The 26,966-nt window shown below is 51.1% G+C and overlaps 2 protein-coding genes across 2 annotated transcripts; one reads left to right on the forward strand and one right to left on the reverse strand.

Annotated features, from left to right (window-relative positions):
• Positions 1 to 431: 431 nt before the first annotated feature.
• Positions 432 to 9,576, reverse strand: NPFFR1 (neuropeptide FF receptor 1). Its single transcript, XM_046026582.1, has 6 exons — positions 9,538 to 9,576; positions 7,962 to 8,080; positions 7,350 to 7,390; positions 6,321 to 6,635; positions 2,442 to 2,541; positions 432 to 1,311 (listed from the first exon to the last, which is right to left on the reverse strand). The coding sequence occupies exons 1-6, from the start codon at positions 9,574 to 9,576 to the stop codon at positions 432 to 434; spliced, it is 1,494 nt and encodes a 497-aa protein (XP_045882538.1).
• Positions 9,577 to 13,895: 4,319 nt separating this feature from the next.
• LOC123955485 (60S ribosomal protein L34-like) lies at positions 13,896 to 14,283 on the forward strand. Its single transcript, XM_046027593.1, has one exon. It carries the CDS (start codon positions 13,930 to 13,932, stop codon positions 14,281 to 14,283), a length of 354 nt encoding a protein of 117 aa, XP_045883549.1. The 5' UTR covers positions 13,896 to 13,929.
• Positions 14,284 to 26,966: the final 12,683 nt, after the last annotated feature.

The raw sequence follows: 26,966 nt of genomic DNA on the forward strand, positions 1-26,966 counted from the left end.
TTAACGGGGCCCTCCTGGAGACGGCTGGAGATGTCCCTCCAGGCCCTGGCTTCAGGCTCCAGCGAGATTCTCCCGCTGAGAGCTCAGGCCTGCCACACCTCCTCTCAGTTTCTCCTCTCAGGGTCCTCAGTTTCGCATCCATAGAAGGGGAAAGAAGACCTACTTCCAAAGCGTTGTGAGGGTTCAGCGAGAGGGTGTGTGCGGAGTCTGCCACGTGAGGAAGGGTTTGCTGGGAAGTCGGCTCCTTCCTCCCTCGAAGTGGAAAGCAGTAGACCAGATTGCTCTAGCCGCTGCCACCGCCCTGCAGGGGAGAAGGAGGCATGCGGCTCCGCCTCCCCCCACTACCCACTTGCTATCCTGTCTAGGCACCCCACCCCGTCCCCTCGGGGGTCCCCCACCCCAGGATCAAAGGCCCGCCCTCCCAGTACCATTCAGAAATCCCATGCAGGTATGGTGAGGGGCAGGTGGCCACAGCCAGGACCTTCCCCGGCCAACCCATGGTGGGCCACCCGGCCCCCGCGCAGGGGGAGGCGGCCAGAGCGGGCTGCCCCGCTGCTCTGGCCGGACTCAGAGGGCAAGCCCGAGTCGCTGGGCTGCCCCTCCGCGGAGAGCCGGGGGCGCAGGAGCTCCCCGGGCGGCGGCTGGGAGTAGGCCTCCCTGGGGCCGGCCCACGGCGGCAGGCAGAGCTGCGCGCGGAAGGCGGCCTGGAAGCCGCGGCGGAAATTCTCGTTGAAGTAGCCGTAGATGATGGGGTTGGCGCTGCTGTTGAAGAAGGCCAACCAGTGCGCGAAGGGGAAGGCGTAGACGGTGACCAGATGCAGCTGCCGCTCGCTGAGCTGCCCGTAGTCGATGAGCAGCAGCAGCGCCCAGAGCGGCAGCCAGGACAGCGTGAAGACCAGCGCCACCATGACCAGCATGTGCACCACCCTGGCCCTGCGCCGGGCCCCCGGGCGGCCTTGGGGCGCCGCCTCCCCGCCAGCCCGCGCGGGCCCCGAGGCCTTGCAGAGCTTGCGGGCGATACGCGCGTACATGAGCACGATGAGCGCCAGCGGGGCCAGGTAGATGTGCGAGAAGAGCACGGTGGTGTAGACCCGGCGCATGCCCTTCTGGGGCCAGGCCTCCCAGCACGAGTAGAGCGGGTAGGAGCGGTTGCGGGCGTCCACCATAAAGTGGTGCTCCTCGCGCGTGACAGTCAGCGTGACGGCCGAGGGACACATGATGAGCAGGGCCAGGGCCCAGATGACCGCGATGGCGACCAGCGCCTTGCGCACGGTCAGCTTCTCGCGGAAAGGGTGCACGATGCAGCGGAACCTGAGGGCAGGGAGGAAAGAGAAGCCAGCTCGCCACCAGCCCCAGGGTCCCTGTCTCCCCACCCCCAAGAAGGGTGCGGGGGTGGGGGAAGCTACCCCTAGTGCGCGCTGGCAGTGTGTGGGCACCGTGGGCAGCTTCCAAGGGCAGCTCAGGAAGTTTAGGTTCTTTGGCAAGCAAGTTGGTTCTCACCTGCAAAGGAGTCGGTATTGAGGAACAAAGGCAAAACCATGGGGGGTGGGGGCAAGAACTGCAGAAGGCATGGGAAACAATCCTGTCTGTGCACCTCGGGGGCGTAAACTGATTAGCTGGCAGCTAGCAAACGGATCAGCCTGCACATTCTGTCCTCCCGTAGGCTGATTAGGTAAGTGCATCAAAGAACATTGCTAGCTGTTCAGGGATTCTCCAGAAAACCCCTGGTGTTCAGGGGCCGACTCTACATGACGGGCGGCCAGCATCCTTGCCTGCCTCCCATGCTCTGGGGAAAAATGCCCAGAGGAAACCTTAGTGCGAGAGCTCACGGAGGTGGATGAGGGCAGGAGGACCTATGCCATGCATTTGAGTCAGTTTTATCGTTTGCGAAGCTTCCTTGGCCCCTGGCTCCATTCCATTAGCCCATTCATGCTAATCAGAGAATCCGATGCAATCAGGGGCTGGAAGAGACCAGAAGTAGCTTGAGGTAAGGTGTAGATGGAGAGCTAGGAAGGCCTGAGCTGCCAGGGACCAGCAAGGAGGCTGCAAGCGGGCTTGGGAGGAGTGGGGAAGGGCGGTGAAGGAGCAGGGCCACACTCTGACCGCACCCCCGCACCCCAACCCTGAAACTGATTTTCCTTGCTCAGACTCATGGGTGGCAAGATTCCTATGCTCAGGAAACAAGGACTGCCTTCAAGCTCTCGGAGGACCCAGGAATCCCTAGTAAACCTTCACAGGAGCTGCCTCCTAGCCTTCTAGACGAAGGTGGTGGTATTCTTTGCAGGTCCCCCAAGTGTAGAGGGCAGCCAGCCCCACAGCCCTTCCCTTTATGGTTCACGGTTCAGCCCCAGCCTCCTGGTCGGCACAACAGTGGAGACGGTGGCTCTTCCTAGTGCTGGGCCCCTGTCGGCCGAGGATGACCCGGCCAGGAGCCCTCTCACCTTTCCACAGCAATGGCCACCAGTGTGAACACAGACGCCGACACGGACATGCCCTGCACCAAGCCACTCATCTTGCACGTGGCGTTGTCAAAGGGCCACCCTGCAATGACAGAGTCCACGACAGAATGAGTGTCTCATCCACAAAGAGCTGGAGACCTTGGGCCATTGAGGCCAGTCCCCTCTGTGGCTCCGATCTTTCCTCCGTGTCCTGCTAGGTGGTCATCCTCTGCTTACGCACTTCCAGAAGCAACAAACTGACCAGCCTATACCACTGTGGTCAGTTCTCACTGTTAGAGAGACCATCTTTATATTGACTAGTGATTTCTCTCCAGGAGCTCTGTACCCAGCCAGGCCTAGTCTGGCTTTCTGCTCCCATAGTCCTGCCTCAAATTCTAGGCCAGCAGTTCTCAACCCTGGCCACTCACTAGAATCACCTGAGGGCTTTGAAAACAGCCAGTGCCCTGACCATGCCAGACCAGTTACAATCAGCATCTCCAGCGGTGGGACCGGACATCAGTACTTTTCAGATATATGCAGGGGATCTGAGTGGCGGCCAGAGTTGAGAACCACTGGGACTGAGTGAGCCTGACTCCCAGGTGGGAGAGACACAAGCAGATCTACACCTGCCCCCACCCCCACTGCCCGCAACCATGTCTTGCTCTGATTCCCAGGCTTTTGCTCTGTCCAGACAGAGTCCAGGACTTGGCCTCCGGACAGAAAGCCAGATCCATATCTTGGTTCCTTGAGGCCATGTGTTAGTCACTGCCCGCTGTCTCTGCCCCTGTAGGTCTGGGGGTCCCATCTATTCTCTCTGTTGTACCTGGCCACAGGAGCCCTCTCCCAAGGCTGGTCCCCCACTTCCCCAACAGCCACCCCCAGTTACCTTTCTGCCTGCATGGTTGCTGAGTGCCAGGCACTGTCTCGTTCCATCCTCCCAACAACCCTAATGTGACCTCCTGTTCACAGATGAGAGAGCTGAGGGGTGATGAGTTAATTGGTTTCCCATCTCTTTGCCCCTGAATCACTACGGGTGAGTGTGAGAGTTTGGTGTGGGTGCTGGGGAACATCATGAAAGCCCACATCACCATGAAGAGCATCTGATTCTGTTTTGGAAAAGCAGGGGATGTGCAAATGCCCTGATTCGGCAAGTCCTCTCCCAAGTTCATATCCCAGACACATTCCGCCATAGTCCAACTGTTCATAGTGCTGGAGAGTCGGAGGCAGTGGTGTGCTGGCAAATCAGCTCTTAAAAAAATTATATTAAAAATTTTAAAACCCTCTGATTTATAGCATTTGTCAGGTCCAATACCTCCCCACATGGCCAAGTTCCTACTACCACCATTACGTCACTGACCCAGGCACCTGGCTCTAGCCCACCACAGAGTAGAGGCCACGGGGTGTCCATCCCTGGGAGACCAGAGGGTAGAATGGGGCAGAAGCACCCCCCAACCCAGGAGCATAGCAGGGAGCTCTTAGCAGGTGAGATGTCCGCAGGGCAAAGTAAATAGAAGCCTTAGTGGCAAAGGTCGGAAAAAGAATGAGTTCTGTAACACCAAACCACACCATCAAATTAACAATAGACCCACAAGAATAACTAGGGCAACCCTGACGCAGAAAAATGACAAGGGAGTAGCTGGGGGGTGGGGGCAGGGGATGACCTTGTTCTTTATCTTGACCGTGGTGGTAGCACCATGACTGTGTATGGCCCTCGACACCTGTGGAACTGTCCACTAAAGAAGGAGGATTCGTGTGCATATTAAATTGTACCTGGACAAAAATATTTCAATGTAAAATGCGCACACATTTGCAATGCACAATTTGTAAGAAGGCATACAAGTAAAAAGACATACGTTATGTTGAGTAGAAGGTTTGCCTAGAGGGCAGGGAAGGGAATATGTAGTCGGGTAGGGCCACAGAAGGGAAGGGATAAAAAATAAATGAGGGTCTTTACAACGGAATGAAGTTACATAGCACCGGGAGCAGCAGATGTAAATAATTCAACCTTTTGCACCTTCATTCCAAAAAAGAAAAGAGAAAAGGAAAGAAAAGCTAGCTGTACAAATGTTTGTTCTATTGCAGAAGATTCCACTAAAAATACCCTAGATACCCATTAGAAAGAGACTGGCTAAACAAGTTACAGTACGTCCATACAAGGGAATGCCAGGCAGTGGCAGAAAGAACGAAAAACTCTTTTATTTATCAATATGGAATAACTCCATGTAAACTGATTTTAATGAATCCTATTTACAATCTACACACTATATTTTTAAGCTGGAAAAAAAGGTAAAGATGCAGAACTGACTGTTTTGGAAGCCAGTGTGTCCTTAATTTGCTTGTTCTTGCATAAAAGTACTTTTAGAAAGAGGGGCACCTGGGTGGCTCAGTCAGTTAAGCATCTGCCTTCGGCTCCAGTCATGATCCCAGGGTCCTGGGATCGAGTCCTGCATTAGGTTCCCTGCTCAGCGGGGAGCCTGCTTCTCCCTCTCCCTGCCACTGCCCCTGCTTGTTCGAGCTCTCTCTCTCCATCAAACAAATAAATAAAGTCTTAAGAAAAGATACTTTTGGAAAGTGACACAGAAATTGGCCATATTGATTTCCTCCTGGGAGAGAAGCTGGGAGGCCAGAGGACAGGGACAGAAGCCACATTTTTCTCTGGAAACCTTTTGATAGTTTTTGACAGTTGAACCATGTGAATGTGTTATTCCAACAATTTTTTAAACGTAGACGGGTGAAAAAGGCTGGCAGACACCACTGTAACCAGCTAGTGGCTTCGCGGTGTCATTGTTAACTGGTGCACGTTTATGTGCGTGCCTCTAGGCTGTGCACCTCTGCGTGTATGTGCGTGCACGCCTATGTGTAGGTCTAGGCGAGCTGGGAAGGAGAAGGATGAACAGTTTATGTTCAGCAGCGCTGGCGGAACCTGAGATCCAGCTGGGAGTGAAGGTCCCTCCAGACAGAGCCAGCACACTCAAGGGAAAGCTGAGGGCTCTGTCTCTACTTCCTGGATCCTGAAATCTACAAAAGCCCAGGCTGTGACGCCCCTGCCCCAAAGTCAGGTAAGTCACTCCCACTGGAGCAATCCAGGCTCTGGAGCGGAGCTCCCGGGTGCTCAGAGCTCAGAGCCCTCAAGCTCTCTAGGCATCTCCATGGCTCTGGAAACCAGTCCTTCCCCAACTAGAGTCTCAGGGTCTGAGTAACCTTATTCTGAAACAAGAAAGTATAAATCACATGAGAGAGAGGAGAGGACAGTGTGAGCCTTCTGACACTTGCAGGATGAACAGGCAGGAATTTAGGGGTTAAGTGGTCTAGTTCTGCTTGAATTCCTTCTACCAAGTCACTGCTGAATGGCCAGCCAGTCTCTAGTTGGACACTCCCAGTGACAGGGAGCTCATTACCTGTAGGACCGAACTCTCTTTGGTTGGAGAACAACTCAAATAAGTGGATTATTAGGTCCATGTTCAGAGGAAACCTGTGGGTTCTAGCTCTGCCCAGAGGAGCTACCCAGGAGAGTAAGACTGAATGGTGTAGTGGTTAGAAATATGGGTGTGAGGACATGGGACTGGACACTTAGCTGTGTAACTACAGACCTGTCCCTCATCACTCTGAGCATTAGTTTCCCCATCCCTTAAAATCAGGATAATAATAACACATAATTCATTGGATTGGTAGGAGGATTAGTTAACGATGGAAGAGTACGTCATACAACTGCCATGAAGAGAATAATTCATTCATTGTATCTGTTATTTCTAACCTAATCCCTCAGCCACAAGACTGTCTGGGGAGTTTGAGACAATGACATCTTGGCCAAGAGACCAGGCCAAGCAATGATTTCGGGGGCGGTGGGGACTCCCGCTGCCTCCCTCCCTCGCCTCCGCTCACCAGTGACGAGATTGTCCATGAGGGTAGTGGGCATGCAGAAGACGCCCACCAGCAGGTCGCTGACGGCCAGGTTGAGGATGAACATGTTGGTGACGGTGCGCATGTGCCTGTTCTTGAGCACGATGAAGCAGACCAGGGCATTGCCCACCATGCAGAGGAGGAAGATGAGCACGTAGGCCACAATGAACATGGCTGCCACTGGGGAAGAGTGCTGGTAGTAGGAGGAGAAGGTGAGATTTGCATCTGGGGTGGCCTTGGCCTGACTTGTGTTCTGGCTTGGAGGCCAGCTGCTGTTCGGAGGCTGGGAGGGCTCCCCTAGAAGCAAAGGACCACACTGGTCAGGATCATAGGCAAAGAAGAGATGACTGACTTCTTGCCCCTGGTGAGACGGTCCTATGGTCCAAATCCCGACCATGCCCCAGTACCCCAATTTGGGGCTCAACTCCAACAGCCACTGAATGCACTTTCAACCCACAGCACCCAAACCCTGATCTCATAATACCTTTGCCTCATCCTGTCCAGAACTCGTTTCCCAATGCTGGTTCTTCTCCATTCCCATAAGGCCCACCCTGCTGCCCCATCTGGGCTCCGTCCTTGTTAGCCCGCTCTCTGCCCCAGAGGCTGACTTCTAAGAAGTACATTGGCCAGGATCCCTTGCCGTCTGGTTTCTGACCCGGTTCAGCCAATGGAAAGCACTGAAGGAGCTTGAAGGACGGGAAAAGAGAGACATCAGGGCATTTGTCTCCTGACTCCCTCCCTGCCGGGCCCAGTTCTGCCTGTGGGGCTGTCTTTACAGATATAGCTCCTGTTAGGTGACCCTATCCCATGACTCCAGCTCTTCTGGGGCCAGAGCGACACCGTGTTCTCTCCTTGCACCACAGCTTCCTGTGATTGCCAGTCCCAGTCCTTGCCCAACGCTTGCTGGTTCTCACCCCCTCCCCCCGCCCGTCTCCCCTGTAAAGTCCCTCTCTTAAACTCTTGTGAGCGCACCACCTGTTTTCTCCTGAAATAGTCTCCTGACTATTATACCCTCAAAATCTTTGTTGTCCCTCCTCATCTCCTCCACAGAACTTTAGCTGGGAAAGGCAAGAAGGCAGCAAAGGAAGGGCTAATGGAAGAGGACTCTGAACCTGGGTAAGGAGCAAAGGCACACACGAAATTTACCAGAAGACCATCCAAAGCTAGGGCTGCCATGCATCCTTCACTCTCTCCCACCACGGTATCTATAGCTGCATTCAGCCTTTAACAAAACACTTACAGATGCATTATTTTATCTAACCCTCCCAATTACCCCCTGAGGGAAACCTGTGAGGCATGGGCCCCATTTGAAATAGGAGAACTGAGATCAGAGGGGTTCTTCTACATTCTGCTGGCAGCTCGGGAGTATGTCTCCGAGGTGGTCCCACTCCGTGTGTCTCTGGATCCAATCCAGGCTTTAGGAGGTGCCTACCCAGCCACCTGTGGGAAGGAACAGTTCCAGGTCTGACCACAGCTCCTCTGGGAAGCCATTAGATGTGGTGACTCATGATGTCGTCTCATAAACTCTCCTCCCGCCTTCCTCTGGGACTGGATGTAGCCTGTTCCAGGGGATGAAGAGTCTTTTGTCACATCCAGAGCTCAGCCACTAGCCTGGAGACCCACGGGAGGCTTGGGATCTGGAGGCTAGAGACGCTCTGGGGCCAAGGAGCTGGCATGACCAGGGCTGGAGGGCCCAGCAGGAGCAGCAGAGGCACAGGGGAGGGGGGGAGCAGGTGGAGGGCCTGCGGGGGGAGGTGGAGATGCTGCGGGCTTCTGGGCCACAGTGAGAGCAAAGGTGCCGGCTCCCTGCTTAGCCGCTCGCGGGCATCCTGTTGCCCCCGAACGCCTTTCTGTTACTACGGAAGATGTCAAGTGTGGACAAGAGAGAATGGTATCGTGGACATACACAAGAGTATGCAGCTTAATGAGCTATTACAAGACAGAAGAGTATAAAGACCTCCCACGCATACATCCTCTACCTTCATTCAGTCCGAGGCTAATCTGGTTTCACCCTAACCCCCACCTCTCTTTGGAATAACACATCACCTCCTTTCATCCGTCAACATTTCAGTTCGTATCGCTAAAAGATAGGACTAAAAAAACCTTCACAGAACTGGAGTATCAGTGTTCCACCTAACAAAATTGACAATGATGTCTCATATTATCAATTGCCCAGCATCCAGCTTACAAATTCCCTGATCGCTGGAAAATTTTTTTACAAGGTTGTTCATTTACTTGTAATAATCTCTGTACCCAACGTGGGACTACAACTCACAAACCTGAAATCAAGGGTCACATGCTCTTCCGATGGAGGTGATCCCATTAGCTGTTCACCAATGGTTTTGGCAGCAGCCACTGAGGATTATGGCCTAGAACCCTCACTGTCCAAGCTCTGACTTCGACTGCCCAGACGTTCTGTGCTCTGATTCCTGCTGCTGCCTCTGACCTCACCCCTGCCACATGCCCATTTGCCCACTCCACTCTGGACACCTTGAGCTGGCTCCTACATGCTCCTACTTTCTCCGGCCCCAAAGATTTTACCCCTTTCTATTGCTCCTGTCTCTTTCTCCCCTTTAGCCCTCGGCTTAGACTAGGCTGTCTTCTCAGAGAGAAGCCTGACACAGTTGCTCTATTTCAAGTAGGTGCCCTCCTATTTATTATCTCTCACAACGTCTTCTTTTTTTTTTTTAAGATTTTATTTATTTATTTGACAGACAGAGATCACAGGTAGGAAGAGAGGCAGGCAGAGAGAGAGAGGGAGAGGGAAGTAGGCTCCCCGCTGAGCAGAGAGCCCGATTCGGGGCTCGATCCCAGGACCCTGAGATCATGACCTAAGCTGAAGGCAGAGGCTTTTACCCACTGAGCCACCCAGGTGCCCCGCGTCTTCTTTCTTTTCCTCCAGCTATCAATATTTTCTTTGTTTTCAGGTTGACTGAGCTTTCTTCCCCACCTTTGAAAGTCACGTCCTAAAGAGCAGTTGGCAGCTGAATCCCCAGGGTCTCATCAGTGCCTGCCCATAGTCAGTGGTTCAGTATATGGTTGGTGGATGGCTACATATTTGCGTGAAGGGAAAAAGGAAGGGAAGATGGACTCTGAAACCAGGTGACGGGTGACATGGCTGGTGTTGGAAGGCCTTCAGGGGCTCCTCTGGAAGGAACCCCATCCCGGAGTCTGTTGGGAGCTTCCCCGGGCAACTCACCCCTCCTGAGCTCCAGAACAGCTCAGGATTGGTCCCCATGATTCAAAGATATCTGTGCGTGTGCCCGGCCAGACTCCAGTCTTTCTGTCCCTGCTCTTCACTTGGCCTCAGAGAACTGCTTAGGGAGCTCATATTATGCACTCTGTCCTGAGAAGTGCCCAGGAGCGACCCTGCCCATCTCTAGACACTCCTCTGGGCTGAGTGTCTGTCCCACCCCCCACCCCCCACCCCCCGGTGCCAGTTGCAGCATTGCAGAATGTTCCTTTCTTGGGGAGGATTCCTAGCAACTCTCCTGGGTTGGGGTGAGCTGAGTTGGGAGCAGGCAGCCCTCCCACCCCAGCGGAGCCATACCAGCAGCCAGAGACCTCATTAACACCCTGGACTTGTCCTTTCTGGACAAGGGCCCTTGTGGATACATTAAAGCTGGTGAAAATGTTATCCACTGAACCCAATTAAGTCATTCCCCTACCCTAGGAGCTTTCTGGAGGTCTCAGGATATAATCATGGTTGCCTCCAAGGCATTATGATGATCTCAGAGAGCAAGCAAGCCCTGGGCCACGGAAAGCCCAGGGCCAGAGAGAAGATGGGGGTAACTTGATACCTCCGCGGGTGGTCCCGGCCAGCATCATCTGCACTGCGAACTTAGAAATCAAAGGATCTCGGGCCTCACCTCTGATCTAGGGAACCTGAACCCAACTGCTTTAACACATCTCCCAGGTGATTCTGATAGCACACTCCAGTTTGAGAACCACAGATTCAAAGGGCTTGGACCAAAGGCTCTGGAAATAGTGGACACACAAGTCCCAGTCCTCTTTCCTGTCTCCTTCCTGGTGCCTCCAGATAACCGACTGTGTCCACTCTGTGTCCCCTCAAAATTCACAAATTGAAACCTACTCCCCTGTGGGATGGTATTTGGAGACAGGGGCCTTTGGGGCAAGGTTAAATTCCACTGGCGAGCTGTCATGAATGGAATTAGCGCCTTTATGAAGGAGACCCCAGGGAGCTCCCTGTGGATACAGCAGAAAGAGGGCTGTGTGTGAACCAGGAAGTGGCCTCACCAGACACCAAATTTGCACCTTGACCTTAGACCTTCCAGCCTCCAGAACTGTGAGAAACAGGTTTCTGTTGTTTTGAAGCCCCCACGCCACAGTGTTTTGTCACAGCCTGCCCAACGGACTGAAACACCCATCCCCCCTCTGGGGGCACTCAGGGTCCCCATCTTGAAAATGGAAACACACAGTTCCTGGCTAGGACCTACCACAGGGCATATCCCCTCTCTGGAAATCAGAGTCCTCACTGTTAAGATGGGGATAAGCTCACACGAACGAAAGGAGGTGCGGTGAGAGCCAAAGAGATGATGGGCGAGAAGACCTCAGTGCCCCGTTGCACTTCAGCTCCTAATCAACAGTATCAACAGTGTCAACAACACAACTGTGAGGACGAGATCTTTATGATGCTCTTGCTCTGGGCCTCCCTGCCAAGCCCGAAAGATGTGCAGGAGAGAAAACACCACCAAAACCACGGTCCTGAGCACGGAATCAGGCTGGGTATTTCCTTCCCGGAATTCTCAGCAATTCCCACTAATAAAGTCATCGTTATCGCCACCTGCTGATCTCTCCTGGTACCACAGGGAGCTTCACCCCCACCCCACCCCCACACCCGGCCAGAGACCTGGGGCTCACCATTCAACAGCCACTTCTGAGAGCCTCCTGGGGGACCTCGACCTGGACAGAGAGGCGCCAGGGACCTGCTGAAGACTACAACACAGAACAGCACAAATGGCTGATAAACGCGTAAGACAAAAAGTTTAAATTCATTTGTGATCAAAGAAAGGCAATTTTAAAGAACAACATTTTCGGGGAGCCTGGGTGGCTCAGTGGATTGAGCCGCTGCCTTCGGCTCGGGTCATGATCTCGGGGTCCTGGGATCCAGCCCCGCATCGGGCTCTCTGCTCCGCGGGGAGCCTGCTTCCTCCTCTCTCTCTGCCTGCCTCTCTGCCTACTTGTGATCTCTCTCTCTCTCTCTGTCAAATAAATAAAATAAAATCTTAAAAAAAAAAAAAGAACAACCTTTTCATCGATTAAATTGGCGGAGAAGAAAAGTGCTCAGCGATGGCCAGGGGGTGACTGTGCCCGGGGGGGGGGGGGGGGGGGGGACGGGAGTGGAGGCACAAAGCCCCTCAACCCTTGGCAGCTGGGGCAGATCCATCCAGCGCCCTGAGAGGGGACCTGCTCCAGGATCCAGCCATTCCACTTCTAGGGACTTCTCCCAGGGGACAAGATCTGACGGTGTGGGAGGAAATACTGACCCTGGGTTGTAATAGCTACAAAATAGTATATCCTATAAATCTGGTTTCTGTATAAAAGGGTGTGTACGTGTGTGTGAACAAATGACCAAAAAAAAAAAAAAAAAAAAAGAAGAAGAAGAATACTATTTATCCACAGGGAGGTTTCAAGTGATTTTTATTTTCCTGTTCGCTAACTTGCTTTCTGACCTTTCTAATCAGAAGGAAGCTCTGATAAGTGTGATTTTAAACTGACTTCATCAGTGGTTCTGAACTCTGACTCAAGTCAGAATCACCTGACTTTTAACAATACAGAACTCCTGCCCCCAAATGAATCAGAATCTCTAGGGGTCCCAGCACTGGTATTTTTCTGAAAAGCTCCCCTGGTGATTTCCAAGGACAGAACCACTGAATTTCCAAGTCCCTGCCTCTGAGGTGCTTACAGCATTGTGGGAGTCGCCAAACTCTCTGATGCATCTGAATTCACTTCACAGACGCTTTCCTAGAGCTTTGTCCTGATAGGCCAAGGAATGCTCCCTGTCCAGATAGAATCCACAGTCTTTGGCAGCTTTGCATCTTCTCTCAAAAAGTGCACTGGTGGGCGCCTGGGTGGCTCACTGGGTTAAAGCCTCTGCCTTCGGCTCAGGTCATGATCTCAAGGTCGTGGGATCAAGCCCCACATTGGGCTCTCTGCTCAGCGGGGAGCCTGCTTTCCTCTCTCTCTCTCTGCCTGCCTCTCTGCCTACTTGTGATCTCTGTCTGTCAAATAAATAAATAAAATCTTAAAAAAAAAAAGCGCACTGGTTATTCACACAGTTTCAAGGGAACGGCAGGCATTTGCGGTTGTGGTTCACCTGGCACCCATTACCCCTTCTGGCCTTAGGGAGCAAGCCCTCTCTGTGGGCCCTTTAGAGAGATTGTCAGTCAGGAGTCTGCACTGGCTCCTGGCCAAGAATAGCTGATCAGACCTCTTCTGCTTCAGATGTGACTCTGAGTCTCGATAACACAGCTTTTCCTTCTGTTGGATGATCCACCCCTACTCTTCCAATAAATTTGCATTATTGGTTAAATTAGCCAGAAACAGTTTCTGTTGCTTGCAGCCTATCGTCTTGACTAATACAAGGAGATCAAAGCTGGTCATCCCTGGGCCTCCTCGGAATCTGGGGAGTCCAGGCTCAAAACCCCAGGGACAGCTGGAAGGGGTGTGGCTGGGTAGGGAGAAAGCCCCAGGCTTCCTGCTCCCCAGATCAGATTCCAGCCCTCTCTATGCTTGTCTCACAGGTCACGCAATCTTCCACGGAGCCTTTGCTGGCACAGACAGGAAAGAACACTGACCTTGCAGTCAGAAAACATGGCCTTGAGAGCTGGCCCAGTGGTGGTCACTCCGTATAAGAGGGGCTAGTGGGGGATAACTTGGTTGGAAGGAAAAGCTTAGCTTAGGAAGTTGTCCTAAAGTTGCTTTTGCATGGTTTTGACAAGGAGGTGTATTTAGTTTGGGATTGTTTGGGGACTGCTGATGGGGAAGCTCCATCCTGCATGCCACCCCTTGGTATTTTTCTGTGAACTTGGGAGATCCCCTTCACCTCCCTGTGTTCTTCTTGGCTTTCAAAAGTGGACGGCCTGGATTTCTTGCATCCCTCCACCTCATGGGGTTGTTAGATAAGGCTCAGTAAGATATCAGAGTAAAATTATAAAGGGCCTCACAGACCTAAGGGCTGTGTCTTGGCTATATTAGCTCTCCACCAGGCAGATGCAGGGGACCAAGGGAGTGACAGTAGGTTCCAGCTCATTTGGGTTTGTCCCCAAAGAAACCAGCCTGGGCAGGACAGGTGAGTGAAAGGTGGGTGTGTAGGGAGATCACTGCTGAGGAGGGAGGCTTTCTGAGACCTGCGACCTCACTTCCCTGCCTCCCTCCCTCCTGGCAGCTGAGCTAAAACCCACCACGTCCCAGGCAGCCACCACAGCAACAGGGATCTCGCAAGCCGGCCCCTGGTTGGTGAGGAGGAGTGGATGGGCCTCCTAAGAATCCTCTGGGTTGGCAAAGGCCAAGGCCAGTGGTTAAAGAGCTGCCGCAGCTCTTCCGGGGACGGCGTCCGTAGGCATTCAGAATGGTCCAGCGTTTGACCTACCGTCGTAGGCTGTCCTACAATACAGCCTCTAATAAAACTAGGCTGTCCCGAACCCCGGGTAGTAGAATCGTTTACCTTTATACCAAGAAGGTAGGGAAAGCACCAAAATCTGCATGTGGCGTGTGCCCAGGCCGACTTCGAGGAGTTCGTGCTGTGAGACCTAAAGTGCTTATGAGGTTGTCTAAAACGAAAAAACATGTCCCCAGGGCCTACGGTGGTTCCCTATGTGCCAAGTGTGTTTGTGACAGGATCAAGCGTGCTTTCCTTATCGAGGAGCAGAAAACCGTTGTGAAAGTGTTGAAGTCACCAGCCCAGAGTCAGAAAGCTAAATAAAAAAAAATGAAGCTGTTTTGAGTAATAAAAAGAATCAAAAGGCTTAAAAAAAATAAATAAGGGCGCCTGGGTGGCTCAGTCGGTTGGGCGACTGCCTTCGGCTCGGGTCATGGTCCTGAAGTTCTGGGATCGAGTCCCACATCGGACTCCCGACTCCACGGGGAGTCTGCTTCTCCTTCTCACTTTCTCCTCGCTCATGCTCTCTCTCACTGTCTGTCTCTCGAATAAATAAATAAAAAATCTTAAAAAAAAAATAAAGAAAGAAAGAAAGAGATGCCGTGGCAGCCAATGGGAGCCAAACTCACCTCTTTCTGCACTTTCCCTTCTACTCTAAACCCCTTTCATTTCTCCTTGCTTCCTTCTGGAGCTCTCCAGTTTTCTCTGTTTTACTCATCAAAATTGGGATTCGGGAAAGAAGGTTCTGATGCAAATTGTTTACCTCTCAGTAAAAACTGAAGCTACTGAGCTGCTCTTTACTCACATCTTAAGCTTACACTCTCAGCACACTTAGAGGAATTCCAGACCTTAGAAAAATAAGGGTAGAAGAGAGTGCCTGGATGGCTCAGTCGGTTAAACATCTGCCTTCGGCTCCTAGGGTCCTGGGATGGAGTTGAGTGGGAAGCCTACTGCTTCTTCTCCCTCTGTCCCTTCCCTTGCTTGAACTCGCTTGCTCTCTCTCTCTCTCTGTCAAATAAATAAATAAATAAATACATAAAATCTTTTAAAAATAATAAAAAATTTAAAAAAAAAAAAGGGTAGGGGTAGGGGGCGCCTGGGTGGCTCAGTCATTAAGCGCCTGCCTTAGGCTCAAGTCATGATCCCAGGGTCCTGAGATCAAGCCCCGCATCAGGCTCCCTGCTCAGCGGGAAGCCTGTTTCTCTCTCTCCCACTCCCCTGCTTGTGTTCCATCTCTCACTGTGTCTCCCTCTGTCAAATAAATAAATAAAATCTTAAAAAAAAAAAAAAAGAAAGAAAGAAGGGTAGAAAAGATTTAAGGGAAGAGCAGAAAGGGAAAGACTTTCCTCTCTCCTGCTCTAGATAAGGCCAAGCATATGCCCAGGAGCATCCTTTCTGGGTTCTATGATTGCTTCCTCTCTGTCTGCCTGTAGAACTGCTCATGTTCAGTTTCCTATTTCAGCTATGTACAGAAATGTTTTTTCTTCCACTAAGGTGGAAATGTCTTAGTGGCAGAAACTCTGACTTTTTCATTTCAGAGTAATCCCCACTAACTGGCACAGGGCATAGACCATGCAGACAATTAATAAATGGTTGCAACTAATACAGATCCTAGGGCTATGAATTTTCCTCTAAGGACAGCTTTAACTGTATTCCCTAGGCTCTGGCATATACTGTTTTCATTTTTGTTGAAATAATTTCTATACAGGGACACCTGGGTGACTCAGTTGTTTAAGCGTCTGCCTTTGGCTCAGGTCATGATCTCAAGGTCCTGGGATTGAGTCCTGCATCAGGCTCCCTGTTCAGTGGGAAGTCTGATTGTCCCTCTCCCCCTGCTTAAGCTCTCTCTCTCTCATTCTTTCTCTAAAATAAATAAATAAAATCTTTAAAAAAAGAAAAGAAATACTTTTTATACAGCATCAAGTTATCTCTGACAAGGAAAGGAGAATTTTACATTTCACAGATAGGGAATCAAAGCTCAGAGCAGAGACATGCTCTTAGAACACAGGAGGCCCTTGGCTCCAGGATTCAGGGTCCATCAAGTAGGCTGGGTGACCTAGTCTGAGTTTCAGCCCCTGCTCTTTTTCTGCCACCTCCAATCATTTTCTTATCCTCTCTTGGTATTATCAGACCATCTATTACAACCTACAGTGTCCCTTTGCAGCAACTGGAGATCTTTGATTTGAGGGGTCCCTGCCTCCCTGAGGCTCCAGCTGCAAATCTGACACCATGAATACCGCATGGGTGATCTGAAACCTTTCCTGAAGAAGCAGGAACACAGTAGCCAGAGGCAGAGCCAGGCTACCTTGGGCTCAACTGAGAAGTAATGAAAGTGAGCGCCTAACTCCTTTGGGATCCATTCTTCCCCCACCCAACACTTCCCAACCAGGCATCACTGCCTGGAGCCTCAGCATCCCTGTCCCAAGCTACTTATGCACTCTATCTCCCCATTCCTAGCATGATCTTCTTTCAGGAAAGAGTCTGATGAATTTGTTCACACAGATGAGGAAATGACTCATAATGGCTTAAAGTGCAGTGTCTCTTTTTGGTGTCTGCATTTCAAAGGGAGTCAAACCTTAATCAGAAAGAAAAACAAAGCTCTGGTGCTGTAATTTCAGTTAATAAAAAGAGAGTAGCAAAAGGGTTTTGAGAAGGAGAGACTGAATTGAATTCTTTTCTATTTGTATCTTCAATAGATCTGGTAGAAATTTGCTGCATTGTCAGTTCCACTCTCTGTGCCTCAGTTTCATTTCTAAAACCGGGGTTTACCACCTGCTCATCCAGTCCTCTCTTGCCTCTAATAACCTGGGGTATTTGCAATGGAATGGCCACCCAGTGACTGGAGCAGAAATACTTACTGCAATTATTGTCTCAACTCACTGCCAGAAGAAGGACAAACAGCCTTCGGACAGAGAGATGGCTCCAGTGAGAACCAGACATCCACCTACCTGACCTCTGCTTCCCCAGCAGCAGCTGAGACCCCTCCCATTCCGAGTCCTCATAAGACAGGAAGGGGCAGATGGTCCTCGGGACATAGCCGGAGAGCTGGACTCCATGTGGGTGGCCGACCTAAGTATCCCTAGAATCTGGGCAGAATCTGGGTCTTTGGTGCAGAAGCCAGCAGACCTGCTTTAGTTCAACCCCGGGCAAGCTGAACCTCCTAAGCCCAATTTTATCTCCTGTTAAATGGAGGTGATGCTATCTCCCTGCCCACTTCCCTGTCTGGATGAGCTGCTCCAAGATGGTGAAGTGCTTTGCAAAAAATAACAGGGCACAATGCCTCTGGCAGCATCTCCAGGGGCATGGAAAAGCAGGACCCACTTGAACCTCCAAGATACTTCTGTGTCTGGAGGGAAACCAGCTGGCTTGCTCCCCTCCTTTTCCTTTCTCCTGTGACCCTCTCCCCCTGCCTGGGCCGCTGCCCCACAGCACACCTACCTTCAGCCAGTATGAGCCTACATCCTCCCAGCCTCCAGGACTCCCTCAGCCACAGAGCTCCCCCAGGTCCAAGCAGTAACTAGGGAGGCTGCCAGGGGCTCCAAGGGGGGCACTAGTTGGGATGGAACTGGGAGTGGGGGTGATTTGCTGTGCTTTGCTGACTTATAGCCCTGCATACCAGCGCCAAGTCCAGTGGGAAGTCTGATGGGGGTTGTTGCTTGGCGGTCCCCAACAACTCTGCAGGAGGCTCAGCAGACCCCAGCGTCCACCTGCAGGTCCTGGGAGAAGGTTTCTGGCCCCCAAAGATTCCTCCAGGCCCTATTTTTGGTCCAGCCACCCAAAAATTCCCCCTTCAGATCCCCACCAGACCCCCTTGTCCAACCTGGATCATGAGATCTGGTGAGGAAATAGCTTCTAGGCCAACTCTGAGTGCTAGAAAGTTCTTCCTGACAACTGAGTTGCATCGTCTGGTATAACTTGCCCCTACCTGTCCTAGTTCTGCTCCCTGGAGCTTCAGAGAGAAAAAGTGTTCTGGATAGATCATCTACCCAGGATCATCTGGCCCCCGGGATCATCTCCTTCTCCCCACCTTTGTGCCACCCGAACCACCAGGGGCTCTTCAGGGAAAGGGGTTCTAGGCTCACCACACCGTCAGTCTGCTCTCATCTGCCCAGGAATTTACCTCCTCAAATTGCCCAGGAATACAAACCAGAGCTCCCTCTTCATAAATGTACACAATTGACTGTTTGGACCGGAATTAAGGGCTTTGTCTTCCATTTCCATCTCCATTTCATTTTCTTGGTTTTGCTCTGAATGTTGAGATAGCCTCAAATCTTGAATCTGTTGCCATGTGGGTGTTGTGGCTCTTATCCAGAGATCTGATAATCATGCCTTTTATTTTCCCTCTACATTACTTAATGTCAGGTCAAGACCAGAGCCCGAGGGACCTCTAAGTTGCACTGAAGCCTTTAAGGAAAGCCCTGCTAACAGTCCTCCAGCCCCTTCCCACATCTTTCGATCACTTTCCAGGGCTCTCACCAAAGATCTCTGGCTGTGCCCTGCTGAAATCCTACAATCCGTCTCTGTTCCTCTCAGAAACCCAGTCTGAAAGAGGAAATTTGGTGAGTTTGGTCTGATTTGCTTTAGTGAACACTGCTACTGGGTCTTCTTGTTATATTCTTTCTTTTTGCAAAAAAAAAAAATTTGTTTTTGTAAAAAATGATGTGTTTCTTATGAAACAGTTCTGAGTGCTATGAAAGAAGAGAATGAACGTCACTGAAATTTCACATGTGGGGCCACTTCCACGGCCAGTGCGTTTGTGACGCTTCTTGCCACATCTCCTCGGCCTGAAGATCCCAGCCGTGGTGGCCTGTTCCTTGTACTTCCTCCCGGCCTAGCCTGCACCCAGGCGTCTCTCTGCTCTGCTTCTTTGAACCCAAGAACAGGAACCTTCTAGGAGCGCAGAAGGGGTAACCCTCAACCAGCACAGAGGAGCAAACAGCAGGCCCTCCCCTTCTGGTGTGAGGCAAATCTTGGGTGTTTTTTGCTTGCTGCCCAGAGGGTCCCGAGAGGGATAGAGCCCTCAGATGCCCACAGCGAAGCCCCAGTTCATTCCTGCACCCATTTTTCTTCCTCTCCCACCTCACTCTCTTGACCTCGGCTTTCAGGCATCAAACTCCCTGGACCCGAGCCCTTGTCTTAGCATACACTTTCAGAAGCAGGGCAATCCACACGAAGATGTCTCTCTGCATATTTTTACCTATATATCCAATATTAAGCCTACGTAATTTTGCAAAAAGGGGATCGTACTACACATGTGTCATAAAACCTGCTTTTGAAAAATTACTCACAGTAGGCACAGAACATCTTTTCATGCCCATAAATAAAATCCTAAACGCAGTTCCTACTGTCTACATACTATCCGATTGCAGATGTTTCATCCTTTAATTTACTTATTACGGACAACTCGATGATTTCCAGTTTTGCACAGAGCTGAAAATGCTCAGTCTCATCTCTTTGCAAGCGTACAGGATGGCATCCTTTGAAAAAATTTCAAGACGTTCCATGGCTTTATTGTTTCCTAAATGTTCACTGCATGTTTGATGATTTATTCTGGAATTTTAATAGAGGCCAATATTAACCTTGGCAGCTTAGAGAGTTCTTTTTCTTCTCTAAATCTATCTTTACTTCCTTTTTTGAAAATCAGGACATCTGCCCATCTTTAGTTTTCTGGTTTCCCTGTATTCATTGTCATTTCCTTTAAGGCAGTGATTACATCTGCAAGGCCTCCCCATCCCCGGGATGTCATTTGTCTGGGTTTTGATGCCTTCTTGCCATCACCTATCTTGGCTTTCAATTTCTTTCTAATGCTCTTTATTCCATCATTTGGTGTAAAATTGCCTGTGTCCTGCTCTGCTTGCCCTCACTTGTGGGTTAAGATTATATCAGAGATCCCCAGCCCTAAGCAGATTCCTTCGTGATATCCTTACTTGGACTTTGAAATTGCTTTGCTCTGTCCTTGTTAATTCCCCCGGCTTCTGTTCACTCGGGCGCTGCTGTTTTGCTACGACTGTTCTTACAGATCCTGCCAGTCTTCCAGATTCATCTTGGGTTATGCATTCCTTGTTGCATCTTTGTGTGCGTGCACTTTTCAAATCCAATAAGCACAGCATGCAAGAGGTTCTGTGAAACTCTCTTTTCCTTCTCACCAGCAGTGTTTGCAATTACTTTCTTGGAATTTCAGGGTTTTATTATCTCTGGAAGGAGCCTCTCTTACCGGTATGGATTTATGCAACACATCTTATCTTATTTTACTCTCACAGCCACCTATGAAGCCAGTTAAATGTAAATTTCTGCATTCAACAAGTGGATGAACCAGTGGCACAGAGAGGTTTTGACACCACCCCCAAAGACGCCCAGCAAGCCAGTAGACCAGCCCTCAGTCTTCCAGTTTCTTAGCCTAAATATGGTTTCCCTTGCCCACCTTGGATGAGATGGGAGTCTGGACCTCCACTTGGTAAGGTTGGAGCAAGCAGTCTTATGCCTAGGAGTTAAACCTTAGAGTCCTGGTGGTCAGGTCCATAAATCTACCTTTTCCCCAGAGAGAAAAATTCTCTCTGCATGGAAGAAATCTTGTCTGGAATTCCATTTCCCCCAGTACTCCCACTCCTAGCAGGTAAAGTCAATGGGTCACAGTTCCACTGAAGCCAACCGCCAAGCTCAGGCACATGGAGGCATCTGTCTCTCCCTCTCTCTGTCTCTCCGTCTCTGTCTCTGGCACACACACATACACCACACACAGTACAGAGCACTCTAAGTCTTTCTGCCTCTCAGTGTCTCTCTGTCTCTGTCATACACACACACACACACACACACACACACACACACACACACACACCACACGCATGCACACACACACATTGTCACAGTGTCTGGCTCTGGACAGCCCTCAGTGATCAGGTACCCCGGCACCTTCGCTCTCCCTTGGCTCACTGCTCCTGAGTCAGTACCCGACCCACTCCCACTTGCAGCCCACCCTCAGCCCCAGCTCCGGGCTCACTCACCCTCCATGCTGCCCACTCCCGCCGGCTCTGGAGAGGGCAAAGCGGGCCCCTCCGCCCTGGCAGGGGGTGGGTGTCTCCAGGTGCTGGTTGGCCTGCCCGCGCGCCTCTACCTCTGCGCTGCAGGGATCGAGTCTGGGGCCCGGCGGAAACGGGCGGAGACGGGATGGGGGGCGGTGCATGCGCCCTCAGGAAGAAGCCCTTCGCGGGGTCTCACTCCCCCTCGGGGCCCAGAGTTAGCCCCGCGGTGGCCGGGCTGCCGCGCAGCGCAGCCGCCTGCCCCACTCTGAGGCCTGCCACCCGCTGCCCCGCGCTTCCCCTGGCGGGAGCAGGAGAGGGGGCTCCCGCGGCGCCGTCGCCACAGCAACCGGCACGCCTGTGCCAGCCACAGCGTCCCCTGCCCGCTGCTCCCCGGCCGGCTTCCCCATGCACCTCTCTCCGCAGGGGCCCAGCGCCCCTCCAAAGTAGGGGACACACCCCACTGGAGCCCTGGCAGCAATGCCCACTAACTCCCAGCGCCCCACGTCCCAGTCCCTGTTCCCTTTCCTCCTCCTCCTCCTTGCCCCATCCCAGCTTGACCCCCAGACACCCATCCCAGTGTCCGGGACCCTGGGGTCCTCCTGAGAAAGAAATAAGAGGCAGCTGTGAATACACAGGAGCGCCGAAGGAGGGAAGGGGTGGCTGCTGCTTCAGCTCTGAGCTCTGGGAGGAGAGTGGGGACACTGTCTCCTCCATGACCGTTGACTGTGGCACCAGCGGCCCAGGCATTCAGCACGTTTCCCCTCAGGCAAGTCTCAGTTTCTGGTCTGTAAAAATGGTCTCCAGGAGAGGAAATGAGATGCCAAAGCCTCCGCCCAGCACATAGTAGAGGCCCAACAAACGGTTGCTCGAGCTGGATGGGAGGCCACCTCCCCCTCATTACTCTATCCCGTCAAGCCCCCGACAACCACCACCATAGACTTGTGTCACATGAATGAAGATCCTAGGTTCCAAGCAGATGGAAGAGAGTGACTGGCCCATTCCTTCCTTTACTGGGGGTGGGGTCTCTGTCCAGAATTCTGAGGAAAAGTTTGGAATTCAGCTTCTTCCCAGTCTCTGTCCAGCTCCATCTCTGCCCTGAGTGGTGGGCAGAATCTCAGAGCTGAAGACCTTAGAGGCCAGGGAGTCTAACCCTGTCCTGGGCCAGGGATCTGGGTCCTAATGCCCAGTGGTGGGTAATTCTGCCTCGCATCACCCTCTCTTTGCCCAGAACTGCCTAGTGGGAGCAGCAGGGAGGGAGAGCTCTGATTTTCTTTGGGCTTTTTTTTCTTCTTGTGGCTTGCCTGAGGATTATCTGTAAAATGGGACTAATAACAGTACCTGTCTCCCAGAGTCACAGCGAAGACGAAAGGAGTTACTCTATGTATCGCATTTGGAACGGTGCTTCGCCCATACTAAGTGCTCCATAAACCTTGGTTATTCGTATCATTACTATCTTGAGTCACCTCCCTATGGAAGTGCTCACAGTTCTTAGAGTCCCTCTGACTGCCAGGACCCAAACCTGTGACAGGTGGATATCAAGCCCCCTTGACCAATGCAGAGTTGGGGACACTGCTGTAAAATCCGTATAGCCCAGTTTTGCCATTTATTGTCAGTGTGACTTTCGGAAAGTTATATAATCTCTTTGTGCCTCAGTTTCCCTGTCCGTATAGCCCAGCATTGCCATTTATTGTCGGTGTGACTTTGGAAAAGTCATATAATCTCTTTGTGCCTCAGTTTCCCCGATCTACAAAATAGGGATAATAGTACCCACCGTAAAGTCACGCACTGACAACAGTGCCTGGCACATAGTAGGTACTCAATAAATACGAGCTATATGTTGGGCACTAGGCTTTGAATAATTCAATCTCACTTTTTCACTCCCCGCCACCTTCTTACCCTTTCCTCTGTCTTTCACCTTTCCTTAGCAGCCACATCACTCTAGGACATTAATTCAGGCTTGTGGCCAAGTTCCCCTTCTCCCCATCTTTTTTTTTTTTGAGTGGTTCTGGATCACGAAGCCTTTTTTTCCTCCTTCTGCCTCCCGTTCCACAGACTTCTTTCCTCCACTTTTATACGGTGCCCAAATATATGAACACGCCCAAGCACCACACAGAGCACACTCCGTGGGTTCAGCCTCTGCAGGGCAGGGAGAGCAGTGCCGTGGATAGAAAGACCTGCGTGTGAATTCTTCCTCCACCATTTATCACTGTGTGACCCAGGTGATAAGCCTTCTGACTTCATTTTCCCCATCTATATAATGGGATTCACAATCCTCCTCTCAAGGCTGCTGTGAAGACTGAGTCAAGTGCCTGTCATACAGTGCCCTTCCTTATCCCCAAAGCTACGGGAAGAGGCCGGATAGACTCGGTAATATCTTTCCATGCAGATTAAAAAAAAAAAAAAAGATGCCTCCTTTCACTCCCCTCCTTGTCCCAAAGGGGCTCCCAGGAAACCAGAGGCACCTCAATGTTGTTTTAGATCATGCCTTCCTTCCAGGCTCACATGATGGCAGGGCTGGGGTCCCTCCCAGTCCTGAACTGTGGATCCAGAGCCCCTCAGACCAGCAAGGAACCCTTGTTCCTGTTTTGCAAGTGAACCCGGTGCCTGACCCATTCCTGGGCAGTGGCAAAAAGAGGAAGACACTCTTCTAGACTTCTTGGGCATTAGCCCTGCTGCTCCTACCCCAGCCTGCCTTCAAGGTTCTTGGCCCTCTGGGAGCATCTGAGAAACTATGGGTATAGTCGTCCAGAGGATGGAAGCAATCCCTGACCCTCTTGAGGAGGCCCACCCCCGCCTTGACCTTCAGGGGTTCTGACTTGGCCCATTCTGGCCAAGCTCTTGGCCTGGCCCTTCCTCCTGGGGGCAGGGGGAGGGGGGAGCTGTGCTCCATGCTGACCTGCTTTCATCAGCTCTGGCCTAGGGAGTCTTTTCACAGAAAGCCCTACCGTCCTGGAAACTGATTTCCATCTGAAAAGCTGGGAACCAAGAGGTGGCTTCAAGCCTTGGTGCTCAAGCATTGATGTGAACCCCTGCTTGGAGAAGAGTCTAGAGGGAGCAGGGGAGGACTTAGAGGGGGGATCTTCTCAGAATCAAACTTTCTGGAGGGCAGTGAGGGAGGTCAAAGGGGACCCTAGCATGACTGAAGGAGCGCCTTTCTCCTTGGAGGTTTAAGACCCTGGTCATGGGCTTTCTGTGGGTATGGCTGGAAGGCACATGAACTCTGTCTCTTCTCAGCTGGGTCAGAGGTGCATTTTGAGATGCTTGAGAGTTGGCAGGAGCCTGAGGGAGGGTTGGCATGAAGCCATGGAGCGCCCTGTGGGGAAGCTCCCCTGGCGGTGGGAAAGACAAGCATCTCCCACAGGAGACCCAGTCTCTCTCTTCCGGGCTGGAAATCGAAATGCACTTGGGTCTGTGTCCCGAGGAAGGCCACTGGCATAGCCCTCATTTTGGAAAGGCTCAGATCCATGGGGAAGGGGAAGGCGACTCCGCCTGGTGGCAATATGGGGGTCCCTGGGAAGCAGACCCCAGCACACAGCTGGCGTTTTTAGCATCTACTTGGTGGTAGTGGGGGGAGTTCAAGGAGGGGGGACCTGTTTCCTGGAGGGTGAGGCGGGAGGTGCAGAGAGGCTGGGTTGGACTGAAGGGGGGCCCCTCCCTCTCTCCTGCCGGCCTCTGAGGAGCCCTTCCTTTAGAATGTTTTCAAATGCTTATTAGTGAGCTCTTCCCAAGGAAGGAGGCCTGAGTCGTTATCTGCATTTATAAATGACAAGTGAGGACTCAAAGGACTGACTCACTTCCAGGTCCGGCACAGCTAGGGCAACACAGCCCTGGAGGAGAGGCCAAAAGGAGGGCTCAGAAGAAGAGCTCCCAAACGCCAGGGCCCTGCAGGGGCCCTAGAAAGATCCCAGAGCAGGAGCCAGGAAACCTGCCCCTTTGTCTGGGCTCTGCCACCTGCTCGCTGCCCATTCTTGGGCGGGTCACTCCACATGCCCTTTGGAACACTCTGTCTGGAACTCAGTGTTTCCACGTGTAAGACAGGAGAGCTTTGGGTCAGAAAAACTTTCTTATGGAAAAATGTTCCAGGCCCACGGATTGGAAGAATAAATATTGTGAAAATGTCTATGCTACCTAAAGCAATCTACACATTTACTGCAATCCCTATCAAAATACCATCCATTTTTTTCAAAGAAATGGAACAAATAATCCTAAAATTTATATGGAACCAGAAAAGACCTCGAATAGCCAAAGGAATATTGAAAAAGAAAGCCAAAGTTGGTGGCATCACAATTCCGGACTTCAAGCTCTATTACAAAGCTGTCATCATCAAGACAACATGGTACTGGCACAAAAACAGACACATAGATTAATGGAACAGAATAGAGAGCCCAGAAATAGACCCTCAACTCTGCGGTCAACTAATCTTCAACAAAACAGGAAAGAATGTCCAATGGAAAAAAGACAGCCTCTTCAATAAATGGTGCAGGGAAAATTGGACAGCCACATGCAGAAAAATGAAATTGGACCATTTCCTTACACCACACATGAAAATAGACTCAAAATGAATGAAGGACCTCAATGTGAGAAAGGAATCCATTAAAATCCTTGAGGAGAACACAGGCAGCAACCTCTTCGACCTCAGCCACAGCAACATCTTCTTAGGAACATCTCCAAAGGCTAGGGAAGCAAGGGCAAAAATGAACTATTGGGATTTCATCAAGGTCAAAAGTTTTTGCACAGCAAAGGAAGCAGTTAACAAAACCAAAAGACAACTGACAGAATGGGAGAAGATATTTGCAAACGACATATCAGATAGAGGGCTAGTGTCCAAAATCTATAAGGAACTTAGCAAACTCAAGACCCAAAGAACAAACAATCCAATCAAGAAATGGGCAGAAGACATGAACAGACATTTCTCCAAAGAAGACATCCAGATGGCCAATAGATACATGAAAAAGTGCTCCACATCACTCGGCATCAGGGAAATACAAATCAAAACCACAATGAGATATCACCTCACACCAGTCAGAATGGCTAAAATTAACAAGTCAGGAAATGACAGATGCTGGCGAGGATGTGGAGAAAGGGGAACCCTCCTACACTGTTGGTGGGAGTGCAAGCTGGTGCAACCACTCTGGAAAACAGCATGGAGGTTCCTCAAAATGTTGAAAATAGAACTACCCTATGACCCAGCAATTGCACTACTGGGTATTTATCCTAAAGATACAAACGTAGTGATCCGAAGGGGCATGTGCACCCAAATGTTTATAGCAGCAATGTCTACAATAGCCAAACTATGGAAAGAACCTAGATGTCCATCAACAGATGAATGGATAAAGAAGATGTGGTATATATACACAATGGAATACTATGCAGCCATCAAAAGAAATGAAATCTTGCCATTTGCGATGATGTGGATGGAACTAGAGGGTATCATGCTTAGTGAACTAAGTCAATCGGAGAAAGACAACTATCGTATGATCTCCCTGATATGAGGACGTGGAGATGCAACATGGGGGATTGGGGGATAGGAGAAGAATAAATGAAACAAGATGGGATTGGGAGGGAGACAAACCATAAGTGACTCTTAATCTCACAAAACAAACTGAGGGTTGCTGGGGGGAGGGGGGTATGGAGAGGGTGGTGGGGTTATGGACAGTGAGTGCTGTGAAGTGTGTAAACCTGGCGATTCACAGACCTGTACCCCTGGGGATAAAAATACATTATATGTTTATAAAAAATAAAAAATAAATAAAAAATTAAAAAAAAAAAGAACTTTCTTACTCAGACAGTTGACCTCGTCCTCTGGAGAGCCCAGGGTAAGCAGTCTCTTCTTGAGGAGGGGGTGGGCAGCCCCCCCCCAGGGAACCCCAGCTCTCTGGCTGGGGTCCTGCCCCCTGGGCAGTGCTGCTGTAGGCTTCCGGATCAAAGTGGGGTTCGGGTCAGGCTCCCCAGTGTCAGGAAGAACACGTGCTTGGGAAAGGTGGTGAA

This window comes from Meles meles, chromosome 13 (genome assembly GCF_922984935.1).
Source record: "Meles meles chromosome 13, mMelMel3.1 paternal haplotype, whole genome shotgun sequence".
Classification (NCBI taxonomy): Eukaryota; Metazoa; Chordata; class Mammalia; order Carnivora; family Mustelidae; genus Meles; species Meles meles.